Source organism: Calonectris borealis, chromosome 28 (assembly GCF_964195595.1).
Source record: "Calonectris borealis chromosome 28, bCalBor7.hap1.2, whole genome shotgun sequence".
Classification (NCBI taxonomy): domain Eukaryota; kingdom Metazoa; phylum Chordata; class Aves; order Procellariiformes; family Procellariidae; genus Calonectris; species Calonectris borealis.
In genome coordinates, this window is record NC_134339.1 from 5,164,898 (window position 1) to 5,176,683 (window position 11,786).

The 11,786-nt window shown below is 68.1% G+C and overlaps 1 protein-coding gene across 1 annotated transcript; it reads right to left on the reverse strand.

Annotated features, from left to right (window-relative positions):
* Positions 1–4,275: 4,275 nt before the first annotated feature.
* TMEM59L (transmembrane protein 59 like) lies at positions 4,276–11,451 on the reverse strand. The gene is made up of 8 exons (XM_075175667.1): positions 11,234–11,451; positions 9,649–9,754; positions 9,268–9,362; positions 7,304–7,450; positions 7,108–7,207; positions 6,683–6,794; positions 6,420–6,537; positions 4,276–6,152 (listed from the first exon to the last, which is right to left on the reverse strand). Exons 1-8 carry the CDS (start codon positions 11,381–11,383, stop codon positions 5,991–5,993), a joined length of 990 nt encoding a protein of 329 aa, XP_075031768.1. The 5' UTR covers positions 11,384–11,451; the 3' UTR covers positions 4,276–5,990.
* Between the last annotated feature and the right edge of the window lie 335 nt (positions 11,452–11,786).

Consider the following 11,786-nt stretch of genomic DNA (forward strand, 5'->3'; position numbering starts at 1 on the left):
CGTCCCCAGCGCCGTTCGGCACCGGTGCGAGGCCACGATCCAGCAAATCCCCTCTGCACGTGCTGCAGTGTTAAGCACACGTGTCGTCCCCGAGAAATCAGGGGGATGGCTCCAGCGCCTGAAGGCGAGCAGGTGCTGCGCCGCACCGCCGCACCGGCGCTTAAGGGAGCCCGATTCCCATCCGCCCGGCCAAACCGCAACCATACATCCCTGCTTTCCCTGACCAGCTTGGCTGCGCTCCTCACCTGGCAAAAGAACACACGGCAGCGAAAATAAACACGAAGGGAAGCGAAGCCCCTCATGGCCCGGGGAGCGAGGTCTGCGTTCCAAGAAGTAATGAAGCCCAGGGAATGGAAAATGCATGTCACTTGGCGGCGGGCTGGATGCGCGCAGGCGCTCTGCGCCGGCTGCCGAGAGGGTGCTTCGCCTCCACACGGCATCGCCACGGCACAGCAGCTGCGCCCGGTCCAGCCAGCGGCACCGCGCTGAACTCTGACATTTGAAGACGAAGAATAATTTGGCTTCATTAGCCTCCCCTTCCCCCCCGCCCCGAGCGGTCCCTCGAGCCGGGCTGGAATGTGCGTGGTAGGGACAGAACCAATCCCATTAGCACGAGGAGATTGTTTTTCGTTTGGTTTTGTTGTTGTTGAATCACCCGTGGCTCTGCTTCTTCGGGGTAGGTCATAGGAAGGAGGACGGGGAGAGGAAACCCATGGATGTGTTTTTCCGGGTGGCCGTCCACGGCACAGCACTCCCCTGCCAGCCCGGCTGCCTGATTTCGGCAGCACCTTGAGGTTTCCATCTTTGAAGGCCATGTGAACTTTGCTGCTGGTCTAGGATGGTGTCCGGCGCGGTTCGAAGGAGCGTCTGTAAGGGCAAGGGCTCAGCTCCCGCGCGCGGCGTCAGGATGGTGCCGGGGCCAGCGGCGCTGCCGGAGCTCGCTTTCAACCCCCGCCCAACTCCCCACCCTGCATCCTCATCCTCGCTCCATCTCTGGATGGAGACTTACCTCCATTGGGGTTAAAGCTGAATTTACAGCTCTGTGTGTTGGTCAGGACAGCACCGGATTGCAGCCATGTGCTAGCAGGAGCCGGGCCAGGGGCGGCGGGAGGCAGCTGGAGCAGCTAGAAAATATCCTTCCCCCAGCTGAGATAGGAGCCCAGGCTCTTTTTCCATCATCTTCAAAAGCCCTGCGCGGGCAGGGCCCAAACCCGCTGTTCCCCCTGATTGTGCTTTCTCGTGGAAGACCCTCGGTCCTCCAACACGAGACAAGAAGAAGAAACCTCCCCCCGGCTGCTTTGCATCCAGCAGCAACTCCCCGGCACGCGAGCGGGAGGGAGTGAAGGGGAGCGATGGCTGCAGACCCGGATGAACCAACACCATGTCCGCTCCGAATCGGGAGAATCGGTCACAAGTCGTAAAAATGGGGGTCGGCACGCGTGTGTGCAAGGCAGGGACTTCTCGGAGTCCTTCCCCACCCTGCTGTCCCAGTCCTGGGCTTTCTGCCCTGTGCGCATCCCTGGACCATGGACCCCAATGCTCTTCCCAAGCAGAGACGTCCCGGCGGGACACGGCACAGGGCTCCGGGCACCCGACAGTGGGACAAGGAGCTGCGAGTGCTCCCGCAGTCATCCCTCGGCACGGGAAAGCGCGATGAGAAGCAGGAGTGAACGACACTGCCGGGAGCAGACGGCAAGAGGGGAGGGAAATCCGTGCACAAATGCATTCGCCGCGTGGCCCGGCTCCTCAGCTGGAGTGTGCGAGCGGCGGTGGAGCCGGGCCAGCTCCCGGCAGCCGAGATTTGCAGGGGGGGAGAGAGGAGGGGGCATTTTCTGGAGGTAGGAACAGCAGCTCAACGCAGCCGCAGAGAGAGCAGCTGGGGGGGTGCCGCCGAAGCCAACCGCGGCCAGCGAGACCCCCGCGACCCTCGGCACCCGCTGCCGGCACGGAGGCCGAGCGACAGCATCTCACGAGCGGGGAGATGCTGCGGGGGTCCGTGGTGGAGGCGTGGGGGGCAGCTTGCTGGCCTCCCCCTGCTTTTTGAGGCCGCTTCTTGCCGCAGCGTGGCTAACAGTCCCCACCTACCAGCCTGCGATGTCTTGCCGACCTGTGGCTGGGCGAGCGTGGGTGCGCAGATGCTCGCTGCGAGGACGCAACCCACCATGGACTCCTGGTCCCCCAAGCCCTCGCCGCCGGCCCTGGGATGGAGGGTGCGATTCCGCCGCGGGCTGGCTTGCCCGTTGCTCTTCTCTTTGCCGAAGGGGCCACACACCGTGAATTTTGCTTCCCCCATGAAAAAATAAAAGAAGGAGCGAGAAGGAAAAGGCGTCGGATGGAAAACACCCTGGCTGCCTGCTGGGGGGAGTGGAACCAGCTAATTTCATGCGTCTCCTTCTCGTTAGAGTGGGGTCCCTCCTCACCTGCTCCTGGGCACGGTTTCCTGCACCCCGAGCCAGCAACAAGGAATCTGACTCCAGTTTAAAGGCGAGGAGCTTGTCCACGGTTTGTAGCCCGGCTCCCATCCCAGGAGGGGACCCGCTCGGAGCCGCTGCCCGCGGCGGGCAGGGTTTACCAGCTGTCTGCACCGATCTTGTGCCCTGCCACCTCCCTCTGCACCAGCCCGTGGCAGGGGGATGCAAAGACCCCTGTGTTGGGGGTCTCACCCCCGGGCAGCACCTTCCCGGGGTTGCCCTGTTTGCTCCTGCTTGCACCCAACTGCTGCTCCACCACCGCAGGGTGCCTGGGGGCGAGCAGCTGCCAGCACCCTCGCCCAGCCCATAACAGGGCTCAGCACTGATGCCCTGGGCTCCGTATGGAAAATTCCGGAGAAAGACACCCCCTGACACGCCATCCGGGGGGCACTTGGTGGCTTTGCCCTGGCCAGGGGGCTCTTCCCTCTGGGTCATCCGCTTGCACCTACCCCAAAGGCTGCTCGGCGCTGGGCTCCCATCTCTCAGCCCTTCCCTCTTGTCCTGCCGGCCCCCGACACCCCCCTGCCCGCCCTGGGACCCCGAGGCACCCAGCTGCCTGCCGAGGACACCGTGCAAGCCTCCAAATCCCATCGCCCGGGCAATGCGGCCATGGCACACACGCTGCCTCCCACGCCAGCCAGCGCTGCCCGGAGCATCCTCCGCACGGCTCCCCGCCTGCTGCCCGGGCAGGGCAGGCAGCTGAAAACACCACCCCTCTCCCCTCCCTTTAGCGAGCTGAGCCCAGCCCGCAGAGCGCAGCGTCCCCCTCCAGCCCCCGGCATTGCCGCGCTGCGTGGGGGTGACGTTGCCCCCCCAATTTAGGGCCAGGTGGGGGCCGTGCTCCAGCGGCAGAGGCTGCTGGCAGGCAGCGGACCATGCTCTGCATCCCTTTGGAGATCCTTCTTTGGCTGCGACTCGCGCCGAGCACCCCAGCATCCCTCCGCAGCCCTCCCCGGGGTCGGGCAGCACCTCCTCGTCCCCGGCTCTGCGTCCTGGAGAAAACAAGCAGCTGAGGCCAGCACCAGCCCCGGCTCCTCGGGGGCCCCGCGCCGCTGCTGGCTCCGAGGATGGGACCCCGCTGAGCTACTGAAGTGCTAAAAACGAGCCTCCAGGCCCTTGCGTGAGCTTTTGTGTCGTGCTTGGCATGGGGAGAGCTCGACTGTGGCGTGGACGCGGGCATCGCGCCAGGAAAAACACACGCCGCGGGGGAAAGGTGGGCGCGTGCACGTGCGAGCACGTCCCAGCCCTCGAGCTCGGGCAGCCGCAGCGTGTTACGCTGACGTGTCGCGCGCGTGCACGGCCTGATTTACGCTTTCCTTCCTCAAAATGGGCGCCCGGGTGTCGGCGGGTGATTTTCAGTGGGAAAAGCCCTCGTTCCCCAGCCCTTCTTTATACGCACGCGTGAGCATGCGCATGCAATCCTCCCCGTTGCCGTGTCTCAGCCTCCTCTTCCTCGCAGCTGATGGGTGGATGTGTTGGGGTGCGTGGTCCCCCGCCCACCCTCCCAGCACCCACTGAGCCCACCCACCCCACGGGCGGTGGTACCAGCTCCCCAAGGAACGCAGCATCTCCTTGCACGCTTGATGCTGAATCTCTCGATCCGGCGACTCTGCGGCAGAGGAGCGTCGCTTCATGGCCACGCAAAGCGGCCCAAGCAGGGGCTTTCTCTCCATTTTGCCGGAGGTTCCATCCTGGCTCAGCTTGCAAAGACAGGACGGCGAGCGGGGAACGGACCTGCGCCCTCCCGCCGGCCCCGCGCGGGGGCTGGTGACGGGCACCCCGTGAAGCCACCGACTCGTGCGGGTCTGGTACAAACCTTTTATTTCCCCTCCGCCCGCGCTGCCCAGCCTTTGGAAGCGAAGCTGGGGGGGCTCCGCGGCCAGCCTCTCCCCCGAGCTCGCGGCCCGGCGCGGTGGCACCCCAGGCACGGGGAGAGCCGCCGTGGCCGGGATAACACCAGACTCCACCGAGCTTTACGCTGAGCCGAGCGGCCAAAAAGCAACAACGAAAACTGTACCCCAAAACGGACACGAGACCCCCCCGCCCCCCCTCCCCAGTTCCCCAAACCCAGATATGTTGCACGGGTGAAAGTGATACGGAGCAGCACAAAACCAGCGGGGATGGGGACGAGAGCCCCCCGCCCCACGCCACGGCCCCCCGAGACCGCTCAGCGCCGGGGAGCGGCTGGCACACGGAGAGAGCCTAAAAACCCAAGGGTGGGGAGTCGCGGGTAATAAGTTAACCTGTACAGACGTGTTAGGTGGACGCGGGGACGGCAGGGACCACCGCCGCTGAGCCATCCCTGCCGAGCGCAGGGGTGTCCCCACGGGGCGCCGGGGGCCGGTGAACCACATGCCGGTGCAAATCAAACCACGAAACGACGCACGAAGTCAAGTGATGGAGAACGGGGGGGAGACGGGGAGATGCCCCGGCTCGCACCGAGCCCGGCTGCGGGAGCAGAGCCCTGCGGAGCAGGGGGAGGGAGGGGACCCCTCCATGCCGAGGGGGTGAGCCGAGGGGGTCCCTGCTTGGCCGGGAGACTCCAGGGCTGGCCCGGTGCTTCCAGGGCAGCGCTGTGAGCCGGGGACCCGGAGGCCAGCTGCTGCTAGGTCCTGCCCTCAGCTACAGCCCCGCAGGCTGAGCCGCTGCCGGCACCGGGCAGGGATGCTGAGCCCAGGACGGAGGTGTCCTGGCAGCTCCCACCTCCTGCCCGAGCTCGGACGCGCCGCGGCAGCACGAGGCAGGGCACCGCCGCCTCGTCACCTGCTCGGTCCCACCAGCAACCCGTCAGCGTCGGGGCCAGCCGCCCCAAAGGCATCACGGAGCAGGGAGGGGACGGAGCCATCCCGGGGCCCCTCCGCAGCTCCGGGAAGGGGCCGGCTGGGTCCTCGCGTGGGCACGGAGGCGGCGAGATCCGCTCCTCTCTCCGGCTGCCAACGCCAAATCCATTCGCCACGTTTCGGCTCCCCAAGGCAATCGGCTCCGGCCGGCGGAAGGGAGTTCCCAGGGCCGGAGACGGCGCCTTGGAGGCTCAGGCCAAGGTGGGAGGCCGGGGATGTGCCGAGCCAAAGCCCAGAACGCTGCAGACACTCTCCATCCCCCACCGCAGCCGGCTCCCTCCTGCCCAGCGCTGGACCCATGCCCGGAGGGCTGCGGGGCCCCGGGGGCTCCGGTCGGGAGGAGCTGGACCGCCCGGCTACGAGGACGGGCTCCCCCCGGCCTCCCCGCTCTGGCAGCTCCTCTCTTGGCTCTCGAGCGCTGGAAGCCAGGATCCCAGCAAAGAGCACATCTACGGAGGAGGCAAAGCCGCTGCCCGGCTCCCGGGAGCCTCCTCGGCAGCGGCCGTCCCTGGGGAGGAGAGCGGGACCGAGCCAGACCGAATCCCCAGTCCCCCCGTGCCAGAGCCAGAGATGCCCCTCCGGGAGCCAGGGACGTGGGGCAGCGGGGCGGGACCGGGGACGATGTCGTGGGGATGGTGACAGGGAGGGGACATGGAGGTGACGGGAAGGGGTGGGAGCGCTACAGGATGGTCTTGTCGAGGTCGACTTTGAGGGGCAGCGGCCCCGCGTCCTCGCCCCCGTGTGCGGGGCACAGGGTGACGGCGATGACGGGCGGCAGCGGGAAGGCGCCGGGGCCGTCCAGGTCCTCCAGGTACTCCTTGTCCCCGTTGATGCTCAGAGACTGGAAGAGAGGCAGAGGGGACTGTGCGGCCCCAGAGCAGGGGACAGGACCCCCTTGTCCCCAGACCGGGAACACCGCAGGGCTGGCTGGGGACGTGCCGCACAGCATGGACATCCCGGCGAGCCCAGCACGGTGGCCGGGGGCCACAAACACTGTACGGCCACGTCTCAGCCCCGCAAGGCTCACCCAGCCGTGACGGGGAGGCCCAGGGTGTCGGGGACCCCCGTAGGACCCCCCCGGCTGCGCTGAGCACCGCTCACCCCGTACCTGGGTCTTGACGTGCTGCTCGGGGGCAGTCACCAAACTGGCACAGCTCAGCCACAGCATCACCATGATGGAGAGGAAGAGGCAGGCGGCCAGGATCCAGCGAGGAAGGCCCGAGCGCCTGTAACACCCCACCACCCCCCGCCAAATAAAAAGGATGAGCTTATGGCAGGGCACGGAGTGGGAATTGCGACGGGGGGAGCATCTGCTCCAGCGTGTCCGGCAGGTCCAGGCCCCCGGCCCCCGCGCAGCCCCGCTGCACCTACTTGGACATGCAGCCGAGGAAGTCGTGCTCCGGCTGCGGGGGGTCTGCGTGCTGCCCCTTGCCTTTGCCCCGCGGCTCCTTCACGGGGGGCTTCTCCCCCTTCGCCCGGGCGCCTGGCGGGGGAGAGGTGATGCTGAGCCCGGGCACCCGCTGTGGGCACGCCTGCCCCCTCCCCTTGCCAGCACACGATCGGGTGCAGGGGGGCCGGGGGGGCCCCTCTCCCCCCGGGGGTTGCAAAGGATCCCCGCAGCTTCTTGGAGCGGGTCCCCAGCCCGGACTCACCCCCCTGCGTGGGTGCAGGGTGTGGGAAGCTAATCAGACCCGAGAAGCGGGTAATTTGTTTAGCTCTGGAGAAATCGGATGAGAGCCAGGAGGGCTCGGAGGCTCCCGGCTCCCCCCCCGCCGGCAGCCCGGACCCCCCCGCACCTGTGTGGGGCTGGGGGACGCGGGGGCTGGACCCCGGTCCCGGCCGCGCCGGCTGGGTCTCCTGCGCCTCGGGTGCTGGGTACTCCATCTCGGGCTGGGACTGGCGGGTCGGCAGGGGAAGAGGGAGAAAGCGCTGAGCAAGGGGGTCCCCACCCCTCTCGGCACCCAGCGGAGAGGGCACGTGGGACACCCCCACCTGGAACACCACGACTTTGCCATCGTCCGCCTGCAGGTAGAAGGTCCAGGTGGAGGAGATGAAGCTCTGGGCAGAGCTGACGATGTCGTTGCAGAAGGTGGAGACCAAATCGAACATGGAGAACGACGGTGCCTTCAGCTCCGGGCTCTGCAAAGGAGCAGGGACATCGTGTCACCGCCGTCCCCTCGTCACCCACCCCGGTGGACAACGTCCCACCCCGAGGACGTGGCCGGGTTGAGCTCAGGTCTGGGGCTCAGCCTGCTTCTCCCAGGGATGGGGATGCGCAGGACCTGTGGTCCGGCCCCGGGAGGGTCACCGAGCCCGGGGCTGCGGTCCCCAGGGCCGTCACCCAGCCCCAGGGCCGTCACCCAGCCCCTCGCAGCCCTGCGCTCGCACCAGCGCTCTAAACAATAGGAGCGGAGCGGCCGAGATGCCGAGGGCGTTTCTCTCCTGGCAGCCTCGCCGTGCCCTGGATTCTTGGCCGTCGCGGCGGTTTGTTATTTTTAAAGCATCCCTGCTGGAATCCGCTTGGCTGCTCCCTGCCACTGGCTTCGAACATTTTCCGACAGCCCCTTGCACGGTCAAACCAGCAAACAGGAAATAAATAGGTCAGATTCTGTATCTAATTATTATACTAAATCTGCTTTGCCTGCTTGTCTGGGAACCCGAAGGAAAAATGCTTGGGGTGGGTGAAGGGGGTGATGGCCCTTCCCGTCAGCCGGTCACCCCCGATACTCATCCCTGACCTCGGAGCGGGGCTGGGAAATGGGATCAGACACCGGGAAGGCCTTAAAAACAGGCTGCAAAGTGGTTTTTCAAAGGAGCCGCAGCTTTCTACAGCACAAATTCATCTTCATCTGCACGTATACAAATCCAAAAGCCTCTACCTTGGGCCAAAGTCTAATTTAATTAATTGGGCAAAAGCTGAATTAATTAAATGTAGGAGGAAAAAGCGTGGCTAATTGCTGGGAAGGATAACAGATCAAAACTGGGGGAATCTGCAACAATCGCCGGTCAGAACGTCTCACCCTGGGAATTCAGCATAATCGCCCTGCCTGGCCCAAACCCCGGCCGCCCGGAGTTAATCTGCTTTTCCTGCTTTGGCCGAAGCAGCGCGACGGGCCGGCGGCGAGCCCGTATGGACCCAGCACGCCCAGAGCGCCCGTCCGCAGGGGCACGTGTGACAGGGGACGTAAAGTAAAGCCAGGTGCAGCGGGCGCCCGGCAGCGTGGGGTCCGCCGGGCAGTGGGAGCGGGCGGGGAGCGCGCCTGGTCCCAGCCCGCCCCGGGAAAGCGCCGAGGGAAGCCGGGTCCCGGCGCCGGGGCTCACCGAGCTGGGAGGCTGCTGGCGGCGAGGGGAGGGGTGGAGGTGGGTGCCTGTGCTGGGGAGGGAGGGAGGGATGGAGGGAGGGATGGAGGGAGGGATGGAGGGAGGATGGAGGGATGGATGGAGGATGGAGGGAGGGAGGGAGGAAGGGAGGGATGGAGGGATGGAGGGATGTAGGAGGGAGGGATGGAGGGAGAGATGGATGAAGGATGGAGGGAGGGAGGGAGGAAGGGATGGAGGGAGGGAGGGAGGGATGGAGGGATGGAGGAATGGATGGAGGGAGGGATGGGCTGCACGTGTGGGGTATTATAGCCTCCATCCCCAGGGAGAGGAGGGACTGGGCTGAGCTCCCACAGGAGGAAGGGGTCCTTCCTAGAGTGGGACCCAGGGGCCAAGCCACCACGTCCCAGCATCCCCCCGGGCAGGGGGTGGCCGGTGGGCTCAGCAGTGGTCTCCATTGCATTGGCGTTGCCTGCTCTGCCCAGCAGCAGGACAAACTTTGGTCCCTGCCGTGCCCAGGGTGACCGAGTCCCCCAGGTCCCCATGCCGGGGGTCAGGCGAGGGCTGAGGTGGCACCAGGGACAGACTGGGTGGGTTAAAGGGGGGGACAGGGGGTCCCCATCTCCCCGGTCCCTCACCTTCTCCTTCCTGCTCTCCACCTCGGGCAGCTGCTTGCGGCACCCCGTCACGCAGCCAAACTGCTCCTCCGCGTTGCTGTAGGCTTCGGCGCACGCTGCGAGGCAGGAGGGGGGGCAGGGTTAGGGGGTGCTCGATCCCCTTGAGGAGCCCTGTGCCCCAAGACCCCCCTGCCCCACCTGATTGACACCCAGTGGGTGTAAATTTGCACCCTGCTTGGTTTGCAGCGGGGTCTGGATGCAGCCCTGGGGCACAGCGCGGGGCTGAGCGGAGGCAGGATGCTCGGGAGGGTGGAAGGGGTCGCGGCGGTGCCAGCAGTATGTGGGGGACCCCCCCAGGACGGTGTTTGGGGTGCGGGGGCCGCTCGGCCGCCGGCTCCTCACCTGCTTCACACTCGGCTCTGGTTGTGTTCAGCTCGGCGCTCGCATCCACGAAGTGACAGATGGAGAACAGCCGGCAGCCCCGGTAACAGGCGTTGAGAACAGCATCCTGCGGGGAGGAGGAGGAGAGCGCGGAGCTGGCACCAAGCTCAGCCCGGTGGCTGCGCCGGACCCCCACCGCGGCCCCCCCTGCACTGGGGGGGCACCGGGCACAGCCACCCTCCCGCAGGACCACGGCCGGGGCTGGCACCCCGAACCCAGGGCGATGGCATCCCCGGGGGAGGGAGAGCTGCCTTCACCCCCTGGTTTGCTGCTGATGGTGGGGTTTGCACGTGGCCTCATCCCCACCGAGGACGTGGCAGGTCCCCCCATCTCTGTCAGGGCGCTTGGCAGTGGCTGGACCCCGGCATGGGCTGGGGGCTGCGCTGGGGGGTGCGTGCATGCGCGGGTGCATGCATGGGGGGCTGGGAACACACTGGGGGGGATGCACGGGGGGGCACTGAGCCTACGTGGGGGTCACCATGTGCAGGTTCGGGGGAAGCGGGTGCCCCCGCCCGCGGGGCTCTGTGCGCCCGCGGGGGAGCGCGGGCAGGGCTGGGTGCTGGCAGGGAGGCAGCTCGAACCCAGATGGGAAAACAACTCCATCCCCACCCCCGGCAGCGGGGGCTCCTGCCAAGGCGCTGGCCTAGATACGGCCCTGCCACCGCGGGGGCTCGGGGACGGTCCCGGGTGCCACCGCGTGGCCCCCAGCACGGCACGGCCACAGCAGCTCTGATCCGGGGCTTTCCGCGATGTCCAGCAACCAGCACTCGGCTCCATCTCAATCCCTGCTGCCGTGGCTCGGCGCTGGCCCACCCCGCCGCCGCCGTGTCACCCGCTCGCCCCGGCTGTCCTCGGCCCCGCTGGCCCTGTGCCACTGCTCCCGGGGACAGCTCTGCCATGCCGCCGGTGATGGGGTGCCGGAGGGCAGCGGGGCGGCAGGGTCTCACCGGCAGCACCCCAAACCCGGGGCAGCTGCCGCCACCGAGGGCACCCCAAACCCGGCACGGGTGAGACCCAGGGAGCACCCCAAAGCCAGGATGGGCAAAACCACTGCGGGCACCCCGAACCGGGGCGGATGCCCTCACCGGGGCCACCCCAAAGCCATGTTGGAGGAGACCACCCCCCGGTGCCCCGCCATGGTGCTCCCGGTGCCCCCACGGTGCTCGCCGCCGGGGTGGGCTGGTCTGGGGCTGTGCGGCGGCGATGCCCGTGCAGGGCGGGCTGGTGCCCCCGGTGCTCCCGGTCCCTCCTGATGCTCCCGGTGACCCTGGTCCCCCCTGGTGCCCCCAATGCTCCCGGTGCCCCTGGTCCCCCCTGGTGCCCCCAATGCTCCCGGTGCCCCTGGCCCCCCCTGATGCTCCTGGTACCCCTGGTTCCCCCTGATGCTCCCGGTGCTCCCGGTGCCCCTGGTCCCCCCTGGTGCCGCCGATGCTCCCGGAACTCCCGATGCTACAGATGCTCCCCATGCTCCCGGTGCTCCTGGTCCTCCCCGGTGCCCCCCGGTGCCCCCCGGTGCCCCGTGCCCCCGGCGCCCGGCCGGACTTACGGCGGCGGCCCGGCGCGGCAGGCTGCGGCCGCACTGCCCGCGGCAGCCCGCCGTGTCTCCCAGCTGGGGCGAGAAGGGGTCGGTGGCGGCGGCGGCGGCGGCCAGGGCCAGGCCGAGGGCGAGCAGGGCCCGGGGGCGGCGGGCCGCCATGGCGGGCGCGGGGCGCGGAGCGGCGCGGAGCGGAGCGCACCCACCGCCGCCGCCGCCGCTGCCGGCCCCGCCGTGACGCGCCGTGCGCCGGGCGGGGGCGGCGGGGGGAGCCGGGGGCGGGGGGAGCCGCCGCAAGCCTGCCGCAGCTCCGCCGGCACCGGCACCGGCACAGGCAGCCCCCGCCCGCGGTACCGGCGGGCAGCGCGGAGCGGGGATGCTGGGAGCGGGGAGTGCGGGAGGACGGGGGGTGCGCGGGCACCGGCGGGTGCGGGGGTATCACGGGATGCGGGAAGAGGGGGGGGGCCTGGGGACCAGGGGATGCTCGGGCACCGGGGGGTGCGGGGGTACCACGGGGTGCAGGAGGACGGGGGGGCCTGGGGACCGGAGGGATGCAGGGGGAGTG

Bases quoted from the DNA above. Each gene is read 5' to 3' on its own strand.
- TMEM59L (XM_075175667.1), bottom strand. From the start codon at position 11,383: ATGGCGGCCCGCCGCCCCCGGGCCCTGCTCGCCCTCGGCCTGGCCCTG. The intron at 7,451-9,267 runs GTGAGGGACCGG...GCTCCTTTGCAG, and splicing joins TGGAGAGCAGGAAGGAGAAG to AGCCCGGAGCTGAAGGCACC. The intron at 6,795-7,107 runs GTGCGGGGGGGT...CTCCCCCGCCAG, and splicing joins CGTCCCCCAGCCCCACACAG to GCGCCCGGGCGAAGGGGGAG.